This window comes from Cynocephalus volans, chromosome 6 (assembly GCF_027409185.1).
Source record: "Cynocephalus volans isolate mCynVol1 chromosome 6, mCynVol1.pri, whole genome shotgun sequence".
Classification (NCBI taxonomy): domain Eukaryota; kingdom Metazoa; phylum Chordata; class Mammalia; order Dermoptera; family Cynocephalidae; genus Cynocephalus; species Cynocephalus volans.
The window spans coordinates 137,389,024-137,401,268 of NC_084465.1; the positions used below are offsets into that span (position 1 = coordinate 137,389,024).

At 39.1% G+C, this 12,245-nt stretch overlaps 1 protein-coding gene across 1 annotated transcript in view; it reads left to right on the top strand.

Annotated features, from left to right (window-relative positions):
* Positions 1-3,109: 3,109 nt before the first annotated feature.
* The window catches only part of MRC1 (mannose receptor C-type 1), an 84,239-nt gene continuing 75,103 nt past the window's right edge, over positions 3,110-12,245 (top strand). The window contains exon 1 of the mRNA XM_063100283.1: positions 3,110-3,170. Coding sequence (XP_062956353.1) covers positions 3,110-3,170 — 61 coding nt within the window. The remainder of the gene's footprint in view (positions 3,171-12,245) is intronic.

Below are 12,245 nucleotides of genomic sequence, written 5' to 3' on the forward strand. Positions count from 1 at the left end.
CTGGCTAAATTTATTCCTAAGTATTTTGTTCTCTGATGCCATTGTATATGAAATTGTTTTCTTAATTTCCTTTTCAGACTGTTCATTACTAGTATATACAAATACAACTGATTTTTGTGTTTTGATTTTGTATCCTTCAACTTTGTTGAATTTGTTATTAGCTTCACAGTCTTTTTGTGAAAGCTTTAGGACTTTCTACATATCAAATCATGCCATCTGTAAACAGAAATAAATTTTTTTTCTTTTTTTGGTGGTGGCTGACCAGTATCAGAATCCTAACCAACTCCACACTCTAACCAACTGAGCTAACCAGCCAGCCCAGTTAATTTTATTTCTTTCTTTCCAATATAGATTATTTAAATTTTTTTTCTTGCCTAATTGCTCCAGCTAGAACTTCCATTACTATGTTGAATAGAAGAGGCGAAAGCAATCGAAAGGACCAATCGGGCTTCGGAACATGCAACCTGCTATTTGGAGGACAAGGTCCTTCTTGTTTACCCTGGCTCTGGGAAGCTGTGCCAGGAGTGTGGGCTGCTGCCCTCAAAGCCGCCTGATGCAGAAATGAGGTATGAAGGATGGTAGTCACTCCCACAAGTGAAAGGTTGAAATTCACCGAAATTCACCAGCCTCTTTATCAAGCTCTCTCCTGGATGCTCCAAGTTTTTTGCTAGACTCTAGAGTTCCAAAGTACAGATGATTCCCAACTTGCAATGGTCTGAGTTAAACTTTTTTGACTTTGCAATGGTGCAAAAGTGATATGTATTCAGAAAACTGTACTTCAAGTACCCATGTAACCATTCCATTTTTCACTTTCAATACAGTAAATCAGTAAATTACATGAGGTATTCAACAGTATTACAAAATAGGCTTTGTGTTCGATGATTTTGCCCAACTGTAGGCTAATGTAAGTGTTCTGAGCACGTTCAAGGTAGACTAGGCTAAGTTATGATGTTTGGTAGGTTACGTGTATTAAATGCATTTGACTTACAATATTCTCAATTTATGATGGATTTATCAGGACTCAGTCTCATCAAAAGTTGAAGAGCATCTGCAGTTACTTTAGATAGTTCTTGCCAGTTCAGTGATTGTGTGGGTGGAGTGATGGATTCCTGGAGCTTCCTACTCCGCCTTCTTCCACGATGTTCCATCCCCAAGAGTCGGGTTTCCTTTTTGCTTTGGTCACCTCTTATAGCCTGATAAATCTTTGTTTCAATATGGTAGAGGTCATAGTGTCACTTTGTGCAACAGTTGGCTTCACTTTGTTTCAAAGCCACATGTTTTACAAGGGTACTTCAAAAAGTTCATGAAAAGATTTGTATTATCTTTTAATTCGATTTTTCCACACTTTTTGAAGTACCCATGCATCACTGATTCTAATTATTATTATTTTTTTTCTCTTAGTGGCTGGCTGGTACAAGGATCCAAACCCTTGACCTTATAACACTGCACTCTAACCAACTGAGCTAAATGGCCAGCCCCGATCCTGATTTTTAATTACACAAATGTAATATGACAAACTTGTGTAGTTTTTTTTAAAAAACAAAACCCTGAATAGGAATAAAGAGATAATTAAACTTTATTTCTTTCTGAAACCAAATTAGGCAGAAACTTTTTGTACATGATTTATTTATATTTTTAAATGGCTTATTAAAAATATTTTTTCATGATAAGTCAATGAAACAATGTTTTAGAAAGAAACATTTTTGTTTCATCTGTTCTGTTTTGTAACCAATTTTTTTTTTTTTTTTTTGTCAATCATTGGCTTGGTGAAAAAGAAACATTGGTCCTCTGTGCTACATTTTCACTACCTGTCAGAATAATTCTAAACTGAGAATGTTTTTAAAAAAAAAATCAGTAAGACAACTGTATCACATTTTTTAGTAGGAAGTAAAGTTTATAACTTTATCACAAAGATAGTGAATGCTGCATCTTTCCATTTGAAGACAAACTATTCATTCAGAATTTCAAAAAATACAATGTTTCCAGCAGCTTCTTTTTGAATTACCAACATTTCTCACACTTGAAGTTCTGGGTCAGATATTTAATCGTTAGTACCTGTTTCAACATGTTCTTAACTGATGTTTTACTTCTGAAAAATTTTTTTAAAAAAGATGCTTGGGGGATTATATTGTGCTTAATAAAAGATCTATTAACATTTTTTTTTTAAAGAAAAAAATTTTACATGTCATGAGATGAACATATATCTTTTGAGCAAATGACTGGATTTTCTTCTAGCAAGAGGACGCTTCCACCTTGAAGAGGACCTCTACGGTTGAGTCTGGACAACAAGGCTTTATTACAGATCCTTTGCCACTATTTTCTCTGGCTTTCTAAATAACTTTCTAGAGAAAAGCTTCTAGAACTTTCTCCCTCCTGGCCTTACTGAGATTCCCTCTTTGGTTTAGCCTCTCTTTCACTTTTCTTCTAGCTAGAAGAGCAAAGCTCTACGTGAGCTGTTTCTTTTGAATCTTTCCAAGAAACAAAGACAGACCCTTAGCACTGAATATGGAAAATGAGGGGGAAGAGCCTCAACTCTGAAGTAAACGTTTCCTCCATAATATTGATCTTTTTGAGTGCCTGCTGTTTCTGTCACTTTAGAGTGGAGCTTGTCTGCTGAGAGACCCCTGACTCAGGTGCTTTCCAGGGAAACCTCAGTTTCCCGGCCCAAGTAGTGCCTGCAGCTTGGTTGTCACCCAGCCTGGTCCAAGCAGGCCGCGGGCTCTGGGCTGTTTCACTTCTCTTCCCCGCAGGCCAAGCCTCCCTCCTGGCTTCTACCATCACCCTCTCTCCTCCCCCTCTGTCACTCCTCTCCCACACGTGTCCCTTTCTCCCCTTCCTCTGTGTCTGCTCTCCGCAGAAGTTAGCTTACGAAGCAAAGTTGTAACTTTGAATTCCTGTTTTTCCAACCACCCTCATGTGACAGGATATCTCCTTATTGGAGGTTTTCCCTAAATGCAGGAGCCCTTTAAAAGGGAGAGCTTCCTCTTCAGGTCTTTTCAGCAGCACAGCTCTGAGAACACGAGCTAGGTGGAGGGGCCTGCAGGAGCCCTACTTTTCCTCGTTGACACCCTCTTCTCCATCAGTGGAAGGAAAGAATAAACTCTGGGCCATGAGGCTGTCCCTGCTTCTGGTTTTCATGTCTGTCATTCCAGTTGCTGTTCAGCTGTTGGGTAAGTCCACTGTGAGGTGGGGGCTTTCTGACCCTAGGTGGCAGCTTGAACAATTTAGAACACAGGTAAGGATGTCTCGCATCTTCCTCTTTGGGGTTCATGTTAACAGGTGGGTTCCATTCAACAGCTGTGTGAGAAGAAAAGCATAAATGCCCTGTACCACATGCTCTGGATGCCAGGTGTGGAAGTCATGGGCTGGAGGAGGGAGCCTGCTTCTCAGGCCACAGGTGCTGCCTGGACTCAGCCCACAGAGCCTGTGTCCCCCCACCACGCCCGACTTCTCTCTTCTGCCATATCCATGCAGGGGTTTCCTGCTCAGTGTTTACTCCTTCTAGTTTTCAGTTCATGCTCTTTCTATCTAACCTCCAACAAATAACTTCTGAGTGTTTTTGGCTAAAAGAAAGGAAGCATCAAGGTCTCCCCTCATCCTGGGTCCAAGGAGAGAGTCACAGATCAGCCCCCCAAGAGAAATTCCAGTGATATCCACACTCACGTTTTCTGTGAGCCATTTTAATCATTCATAATTTTTATTGCTAGAAAGTTCACTCTTATCTGTATTCTAAATTGTTCAAGCTGCTGCATAAGCAGATTTATTCCTGTTCTGTTCCCCCCCCCCTTCTTCTTTTCTTGGAGACTGGTGATTACTCATTAGGAATGGATTCAGAGCTTTCCAAATTCTCCAAGACATTATTGAGTCTCTCTTTTCTATGTCTCTAAACTCGACCTGCTTAAACTTTAGAATGAAAGTGCCTGGAAGAATTTTCATTCCTAGTTCTGCGTCGAGATGAGGGCTTTCAACTGTGATTTTTGGTTCCTGATTCTTCTGCATTTCTACCAAATTAACAAATCCATACTGAGCACAGTTCGTGCCAGTGCCACCGGTCTATGCACTGCTGCGATGGTGAGGTAGGAAGCTTCCTAGCAAGAAAGTGTTTGACTACAGAAAATGTTAAATAGTAATAAACATGAAGCAGCAGTGACTATAAAAACACAAATGAAGGCAGTATGGTTTGCACCCTGCCTCTGCCACTTTCTAGCTGTATGACTTTGGATTGGGCAGACATCTTCATTTCTTTGTGTTTTAGTTTCCACGTCTATAAAATGGGGAGAATAATATTACCTACTCGTCAGTTGTTGGATGACTCAGTGAGTTACAGTATGTAAAATGTTTAGAACAGAGTATGACCCATAGTAAGTGCTTCAGAAGTGTTAACTATTAAAAGCCGTGACTTTTTTATTTTCCACAATAGCAATTAATTTTTCAATAAAAGCAGTAGAGGAAGCATTTAAATGAAAGGCTTTCCATGAAACAATGCTAAGAAAAGATTTCTGGAGGCTGAGAAGATATTTTACCCTAGTTCTGGCTGCAAAGCATTTCTCTCAGTTAATAATGGGTGCTGGAGAAGGGGCTGTTTCACGCGGCCTTTAAGCTTTAAGACTGCAAGGCCGGGAGAGGCATTATCACGGCCTTCAGGTGTTTCAAGGTGTCTGTCTTGTGCAAGAGGGTTAAATTATAAAAACAAAGGTAAAAACTAAGACCAGTGAAAATCTTCTGAGTTGTGCTGTCTCAAATAGAATAGTCTGCTTAGGAGTAGTAAGTTCCCCATTACTAAAAGTCTTTAAACAGTAGCTAGATGAGAAGACGGAGGCTCTGAAGATGAAGTGGGTCACAGAAGCCAGCTAGCCAGTAAGGACCAGGCCTAACTCTTGACCGTGGTCTTCCAGCCCTGAGGCGAAGAAGTAGACATAATTTACCAGTGGGAGTGTGTTGATCGGGAAAGATTTCAAATGTGGTTCAAAACAACAGGATGTTAAAAGAAAGATTTGAGTTCCTTTATTTGCATCAATTATTTTAGACTTTTCACTTTTAGAGGGGGAAAGGAGGGAATGAATATTTGTCCAGTGTTTACTCTATGCAAAATGACATGCTGGGTGCTTTACATAAATTATCCCTTGTAGAAGTTCATAGCAACTCTGTCAGAGAGCTTTATTATCCCCATTTTACAGATGAAGAAATGGAGGCTAGGATGGTTAATTTAACTAAGGGAACACAACTAATAAATGGTTCAGCCAGAATTTGATCGCAAGTCTGTGGACCCCAAAGAATGTACCTTTCCCCACCATGCCACCTGCCTCCTGAGACTGGACACTCTGGGTCATCATGTTCTCTGTCCTCTGTCCTTCATTCTAGGTTGCTACAACAGCTCTCTGTTCTCCCTAATTTCATCCTCTTAGGATCTGTCTAACACTGTCTTCAAGACCGTGATAAAAACAACAAACACATAAAGCAATTTCTGTGTCAGAATGTTCTAAGCACTTTATTTATTTATGTATTTATCATCCTGCTGGTTTTTATTATTATTTTTATTGAAGCATAATTAATTATACATATTTATGGGGTACAGAATTGAATATCAATACCTGTTTACAATATGTGATGATCAAATCAGGATAATCAGTATACTCATCTTTACAAAATGTAATCAGTCTTTGTGACCCTTAACCAATTTCTCACTAATCTCCACCCTTTTCCCACCTCTAATAGCCACAGTTCTGTTCTTTCCTTTTGAAAATTCAACGTATTATTGTGATTGTTGTTTCTTTCATTTATTCGTTCTTTCTTATTTAAGCACTTTATTTAGACTATCTCGTTTAATTCTTGCAACAACAAGTAGGTCCTATTATTTCCCCTTTATTCCACAGATCGAAAAACAGAAGCCTAGAGTAGTTGTAAAACTTGACCAAGGTCACACAGCCAGTGAGCAGAGGAGTCTGGTTATCTACTAACCCAGTGCTGGAGCTCTGATTCCATTGTGATCAGGTTGACAGGATACATAAGATTAATAAATTAGCCTGACCATGAGTGGAAGAAGAAAGAGCAGTGTAGTGTCACGTTCTCACCTGCAGGTTTTTATGTGTCTTGAAGTTGAGGGGGAGGCTGGCATTCTGAGGTGGAGGCTATAGGAGTGAGAGAAAAGGAGAGTGGTGGAGAGGCAGGAGGGGGTGGGACCCAGGGCACAGGCAGAGAGATCAGTGGGAAGGAGGTCTCTTCTACCACGATGGGGATGAATGACCCAGGGAAGGCACAGATAGGCAGGAAGTTGGAAGAGTTTCATGATCTCTATTTTCTCCTTGAGGTCAGAACCCAGTTTGAATTCCTATTTGTATCTCCCCACATGGCCAAAGTAAATTAGTAGCTCCTCTGAATATCTGGCAAATGAATGAAGGATCAAAGTGAAAAATAAAGTAATTCTCCATTTTTCCTTTATTCTTTCATTCCACATTGCTAAGCCTAATACCAGGCTTGTTAGTTATCTCCCCCCAGCACCTGGTGTAGCTTTTTTGCATATATCAGGTGCACGATCAATATTTATTTTCCACCTAATTTCAGTTCTTTGGGGGATATCTATGCAGGTTTTATGTTCATTTACTGAGGCTCATGGGCATGTTTCTTCGTTTGACTTCCCTGGGAGCTGATCTCTGATGTAATGCAAGCGTTTTGTTTGGGAGGCGATCCCAGGGACAGCAGCAGGGGGGCGGGGAAGTGAGACAGGAAGGGAAGGTGTGTTAACAAGCCAGTGACCACGTAGGCCAGTGGAGCTCAGCCCTGCTGGGGAACACGTGCTTCAGGGATCCCATCCAAGGTGCAAAGCATTTAGAGCATCAGTTCCCATTAGTCACTGCCAAAGGGCAACTCCCAGGGGGCGCTAATTCTTTGACCTGTCTAGTCCACATGTGTACAGGCATAGGGGGCTCTGATGGCCAGAAAAAGTCCCCAAGCCAAAAGATGTGGTGCTGACATTTGGGAGTGGGGCCGGCATGTGCCGGAAGGGCAAAGGCCAAGGAGAAATACTTGTGCTTCTGGCAGGATCCACTATGGAGTACTCGCTTATCTTCCTTCTATCCAGCTTTTCTGTCTTCCAGAAGTTATTTTCTTGTATGTTTTAATGTCAGCATTTTACTTGTTGATAGTGGAGAAAGTAAAAATGTATCAGACAATTTGGCCTATTCTAGTTGTATTCCTAAATAATCACCTTTGATAACCTGATTTTCTTTGTTAGTAGGCTTGGAAGTTTAATTACTTGTCCAATGTTATGGGATAACTTTAAATTGTTAAAACATGCTTGAAAGAAAATTTATGCCAATGTTTTTGGATGTTTAGTCTTCAGTTATTTGTAACCTGAGATATTGAGATGAAAGTTATTGCTTCTTTCCCAAATGTACTTTTGACTTTGATATTTCTGCCCTTGAGATCACCACCACAGAATGTATGCTCAGTGTGGGCAGAAAACTTGTCTCTCTGGGTTGTCTTTGTATTGTTGCTAACACAGTGTCTGGTACGTAGTAGTTGTTCATCACATATTTGTTGAAAAATAAATGTGAGATTAGAAAGATAAAGTTATGATGAAGGGAGGATCTCTCCAATTCTATAAATAAATTTCTGGTGTGTAAGTATTAAAAAAGGAAACTCACATATTAGATTTCATAAATGAGATGGCAGAGAAATGAATATAGCCATCCAGCTGTCCTCATTCGTGTACCTCTGCACTATTTCTATTATAATCACATAAGTAGTATATACAAAAAATAGAATAAGTGTATCACATTGGTGTGGCTAATGGTGGCAAAAATGCCACAAGGTGCCTTTTGGTCAAGGTCTTGAATACACTGTCAGAGGAAGAAGTATGACATTTTAAATCAGATACATTGCACAGGGACAATGATAAAAGCAAAGCTCCACGCTGACTACTTGGGAGAAGAATAGTGCATAAATATTTCACCATAAAATGATAATTTTACACTTCCTTGTATTGTCTGGCAATGGCAATATCAAATGTACACTGCTTCCTAATGCCAAAAGATAAACGAAGGAAACGAGAATAGATAAGTGCGTATTGAAATAGAAGCTTTTCATTTCCAGATACTCTTTTCATACATATAAATATTTACAAATTGCTCTTTAGTAAAAAATAAGCATTCGGGGGAAAACTAATATTAAATAGACCCATAATCACTAATACATTCTTAAATAATTTTAGCTGGGTTACTAGTCAAGATACTTCAGATTTAATAAATATTCTTTTATTTATTCAACTAATACCGATTGACAGACTATTTATGCTCCACAAAGAGAGACTATGGTACTGAACCAGAAAGATCAAGTTCCTCTTCTCATGGAGTTTATATTCCAAAAGAGGGATACTGACAAAGCCTAGGCAAACAAAAGAAAAAGAATATATTTTAATGTGGTTATGCATCTTATATAGAAAATAGGAGAGTTAAATTAGGATGGTCAGCTTCTAGAGAGTTAACATTTCAGCTGGGATTTAATGAGTCTCTCAAGAAGAGGAAACTCAAAATGTCAAGTCATTAAAGTGGAAACGAGATTGGAGTGTTTGAGAAACAAAAAGGTGGTGTGGTTGGAAGGTGGCTAGTGACAGCGAGAGTGGAACGGGTGAGGGCAGCGTGTAGCGGGCTAGATCATGCCATCTCTGTAATGTGGCGGCTGGATGTTTTTCTCGTGGGTGCAGTGGTACACTCTTGACAGATTTAAATTGTTAGGGAACTATAGTTAGAAATGAAATCTCCTCCCAACCCAGAAAACCACCTCTGCAAAGGTAGAAGAGAAAGGAAATAGTTTTATTAGTAAGAGGCATTCAACCAGAGTGTGATGTGCACCGCAGGCAATCTGCTAAAGAGACCATGAAAACAAAGGAATCTCGCTCTTTATGTAGCTCAGTGACTACAACTGAGCGATTTGGTTTTGCAATTTGGAGTCACGTGACAAGGCAGGCCATCTCCTCCCAGGAAAGTGGGAGATCAGGTGTTATCTTCCTTGATGATTCATTTCAAAGAGAGGAAGACCAGTGTAAGATCGTGGTGGTTGGTGGTCTAGGGTGGTAAGAAGAGAGTGGATTTGGATTAGTCAGCATTCTCCACAGAAACAGAACCAATAGGGTGTGTGTGTGTGTGTGTGTGTGTGTGTGTGTGTGTGTGTGTGTGTGTGTGCAGAGAGAAAGAGAGAGAGAGAATTATTTAAGGAAATTGGCTCACACAATTGTGGAGGCTGGCAAGTCCATTATTGGCAGGGGTAGGCTGGAAACTCAGGGCAGAGTTGATATTGCAGTTCAAGTCCAAAGGCAGAATTCTAGAGGCAGAATTTCCTCTTCTTCAGGCAATTCTCTCTTCTGCTTCCTCAGTCTGTTTTCTCTTAAGGCCTTCAATAGATTGGATAAGGCCCACTCTTGTTAGGAAGGGTAATCTATTTTACTTAAAGTCTAATGATTTCGGTGATAATCTCATGGTGAAAAACACCTTCACAGCAACATCCAGACTTGTGTTTCACCAAATATCTGGGTGTCGTGCCCTAGCCAAGTTGACACATAAAATTAACCATTGCAGTATATTTTTGGGTAGAGCCAATAGATTCTACTGTTGTCCTGGGAAGTGAGGGAAGGCTGGGAATCCAGGACAATTCCTAGGTTTCTGGCAAATGCATGTGGGTGGATGGTATTGGCATGAATGAGAAAGAGAAGTTTGGATGCTTGCTGGTTAAATACCATCATATTTAGAGTAAAATTAAAAAGGAACTACAGATGAAAACTAGGCACATAAAAATCCAATAAGTATGAAAACCTCTGAAAGAGAAACTTTATTTGTTTATAAAGACTTTTGAGCACTTTACCTTCAATAGCTGCTTACCCAATTGGTTGATTGACTGAATTTGTCCAGTTAATAAGGGTTTGCTATTTGGCAACACAATCAAAATGCCTGAAGTATGAGGCAGAAGATACACTTATTATTAACGATGAGTGGTTCCTGAGCAAAGCTATCTGCAAAGCGGAAGGAAAAACCAGCTAGAAAAACAGTAGGTGGAAGAGCAAAAACAAATTACTTTAAACATAAAGGCCAGTATAGTTGAGTTTATATATATATATAAAACAATATTTTCAGAGTTCATTACCTTTTTAGATTACAGGAGCTGTGTAGTAAATGATTGTAGTAATTGGTTTTTTTTTTAAACTGTTTTTATCTTCCTATTTCCTGTGTTTTATTGTAGACAAAGCACCATCATATTAACATTTTAATCTTATTGCCAAGGCAGAAAGTTAATCCTTTAGTCACATCAGGGCACGGGCAGCAATAAAATGTTACCAAGCATGGGAAGCAGTTCAGTTAGACAGAGGAGATTCAGTCAGGTAGCACATGCTTGGTTGACAGATGTCAACTCCAGAGAATCAACAGAAGCAGGTTTTCTGAATTCAGGCTTGAAAGAATCCTGATTCCCAGAAATCAAACCAGCGCAAATGAGTTACTCTGCTGAGGAAACCAGGTAGAGGCTTGAAGTAGCATAAAACTAGGGACCCAGATAACAGAGGCAAGAGATCTTGATGAAGCATGGACGACACCAGATAAAGGAGACATTAAGAGAAAATAATCTTTGAGGCAAAGATTTATTATAAGCTTTAAGTTGATGATCAAAGAACAATTGGGAAGTGTAAGTGATACTAAGCTCACTAGGGTGTTGGCTTGTGAAAGTGCTTTGAAAACAGTGAAGGACTCTACCAGTGCTACTATTCTTACTGTTTTCTTTTACTGGGATGATTTGATTAAAAGTAATGAGCTCATCTAGTCAGATCCTCAGACATCTGGGATATGGGCTGGCCAGTTAGCTCAGTGGGTTAAAGTGCAGCCTTATGGCACCAAGGTCATGGATTCAGGATTCCCATACCAGCCAGATACACACACCACACACACACACACACACACACACACACACACACACACACACACACACACACACACAAATCCCATACCAGCCAGATACACACACACACACACACACATACACACACACACACACACACATCTGGGATACTACCAATTCATTTTGAAAGAACCATGTAAGTAGAAGGAATTTAGGAAAATGTCAAGAGAAGTGTTTATATTTATGTCACAAAATTAAAAGAAGCCAGTCTGTTCCTTTCATTTGCATATTCCTTAAAATAAACAAAGAGTAAAAACCTTTACATAAATTCAATTTTGATTGAAGGGAAAAAATATGCTTGCCTTTTATTTTTTTTCATTTTTTGCAACAGGAAATCCAGTTTTGCCAGTTAGCAGCTATGTGCTATAAGCATGAGCTATCCCTCTGTATTTATTTAAATCACCAGTCCTAGATCACAAGTATAAAAAATCTTATTTTAAAAGTTATTCTCGTAAAATATTCTCTCCAAGGATGCAAAAATTACATTTATTTATCCTTTATTGCAACCTTCACAAATTATTGAACTTTTAAATACATTTTTGTATCATTTTGTTGTACAAAGGTTAGATTGAGCATGCCAATGAAATAAAAATTATCGTAATATAATAGACACTGATTTATCTCTAGATGCTAAATCTAAGTTACCTACTGTTAAAAGGGAAAACAAACAAACAAAAAAATAAACAACAACAACAAAAAAACCTTGTTGAGTTAGCCCAATTTTGGCTACCCAGAAAGCATGTAGTTAAACAATTTGTAGGCTATAAAATAAAGATAAAATGATCTAAAGTGAAAATATTTTTAAAATAAAGATGCAAACCTGTAGTGCTATCATTAGAATAATTATATATAGGTTTCATCTATCTATCTCAAAGAGGGTTGAGACATGTCACACTCCAAAATCTTATTTTAGGACGTATGTACATTTAATTTTACAGCTTATTGTATTCATATTACCCAAATTTTCTTTTCTCAGATAGATTATTCCATTCTGCTATCTGCCTTTTACATTCATTGCACTGGAATTCATGAGCATTTATGGTGTGCCTTTTCATAAGGCTTCTCATGATGAGCCAGGGCACCTGGAACACTCTTGGTGGATTGCTAGCAGCCACAGGTGCTACCCAAGGCAGTTTCTCAAGCCACCCCTCTCTCCAGCTTCCAGGATCCTCAGGAGGGAGTTGAGCTGGCCCAGGCACAGTCAGTCACCTTACCCTCTTTTCCTGTAATCATAAGTCTTTAGGGAAATGGAAAGGTTGGGAACTTTTGACCTAAAATTTATCCTTGTTACATGAACTCACTTAAAC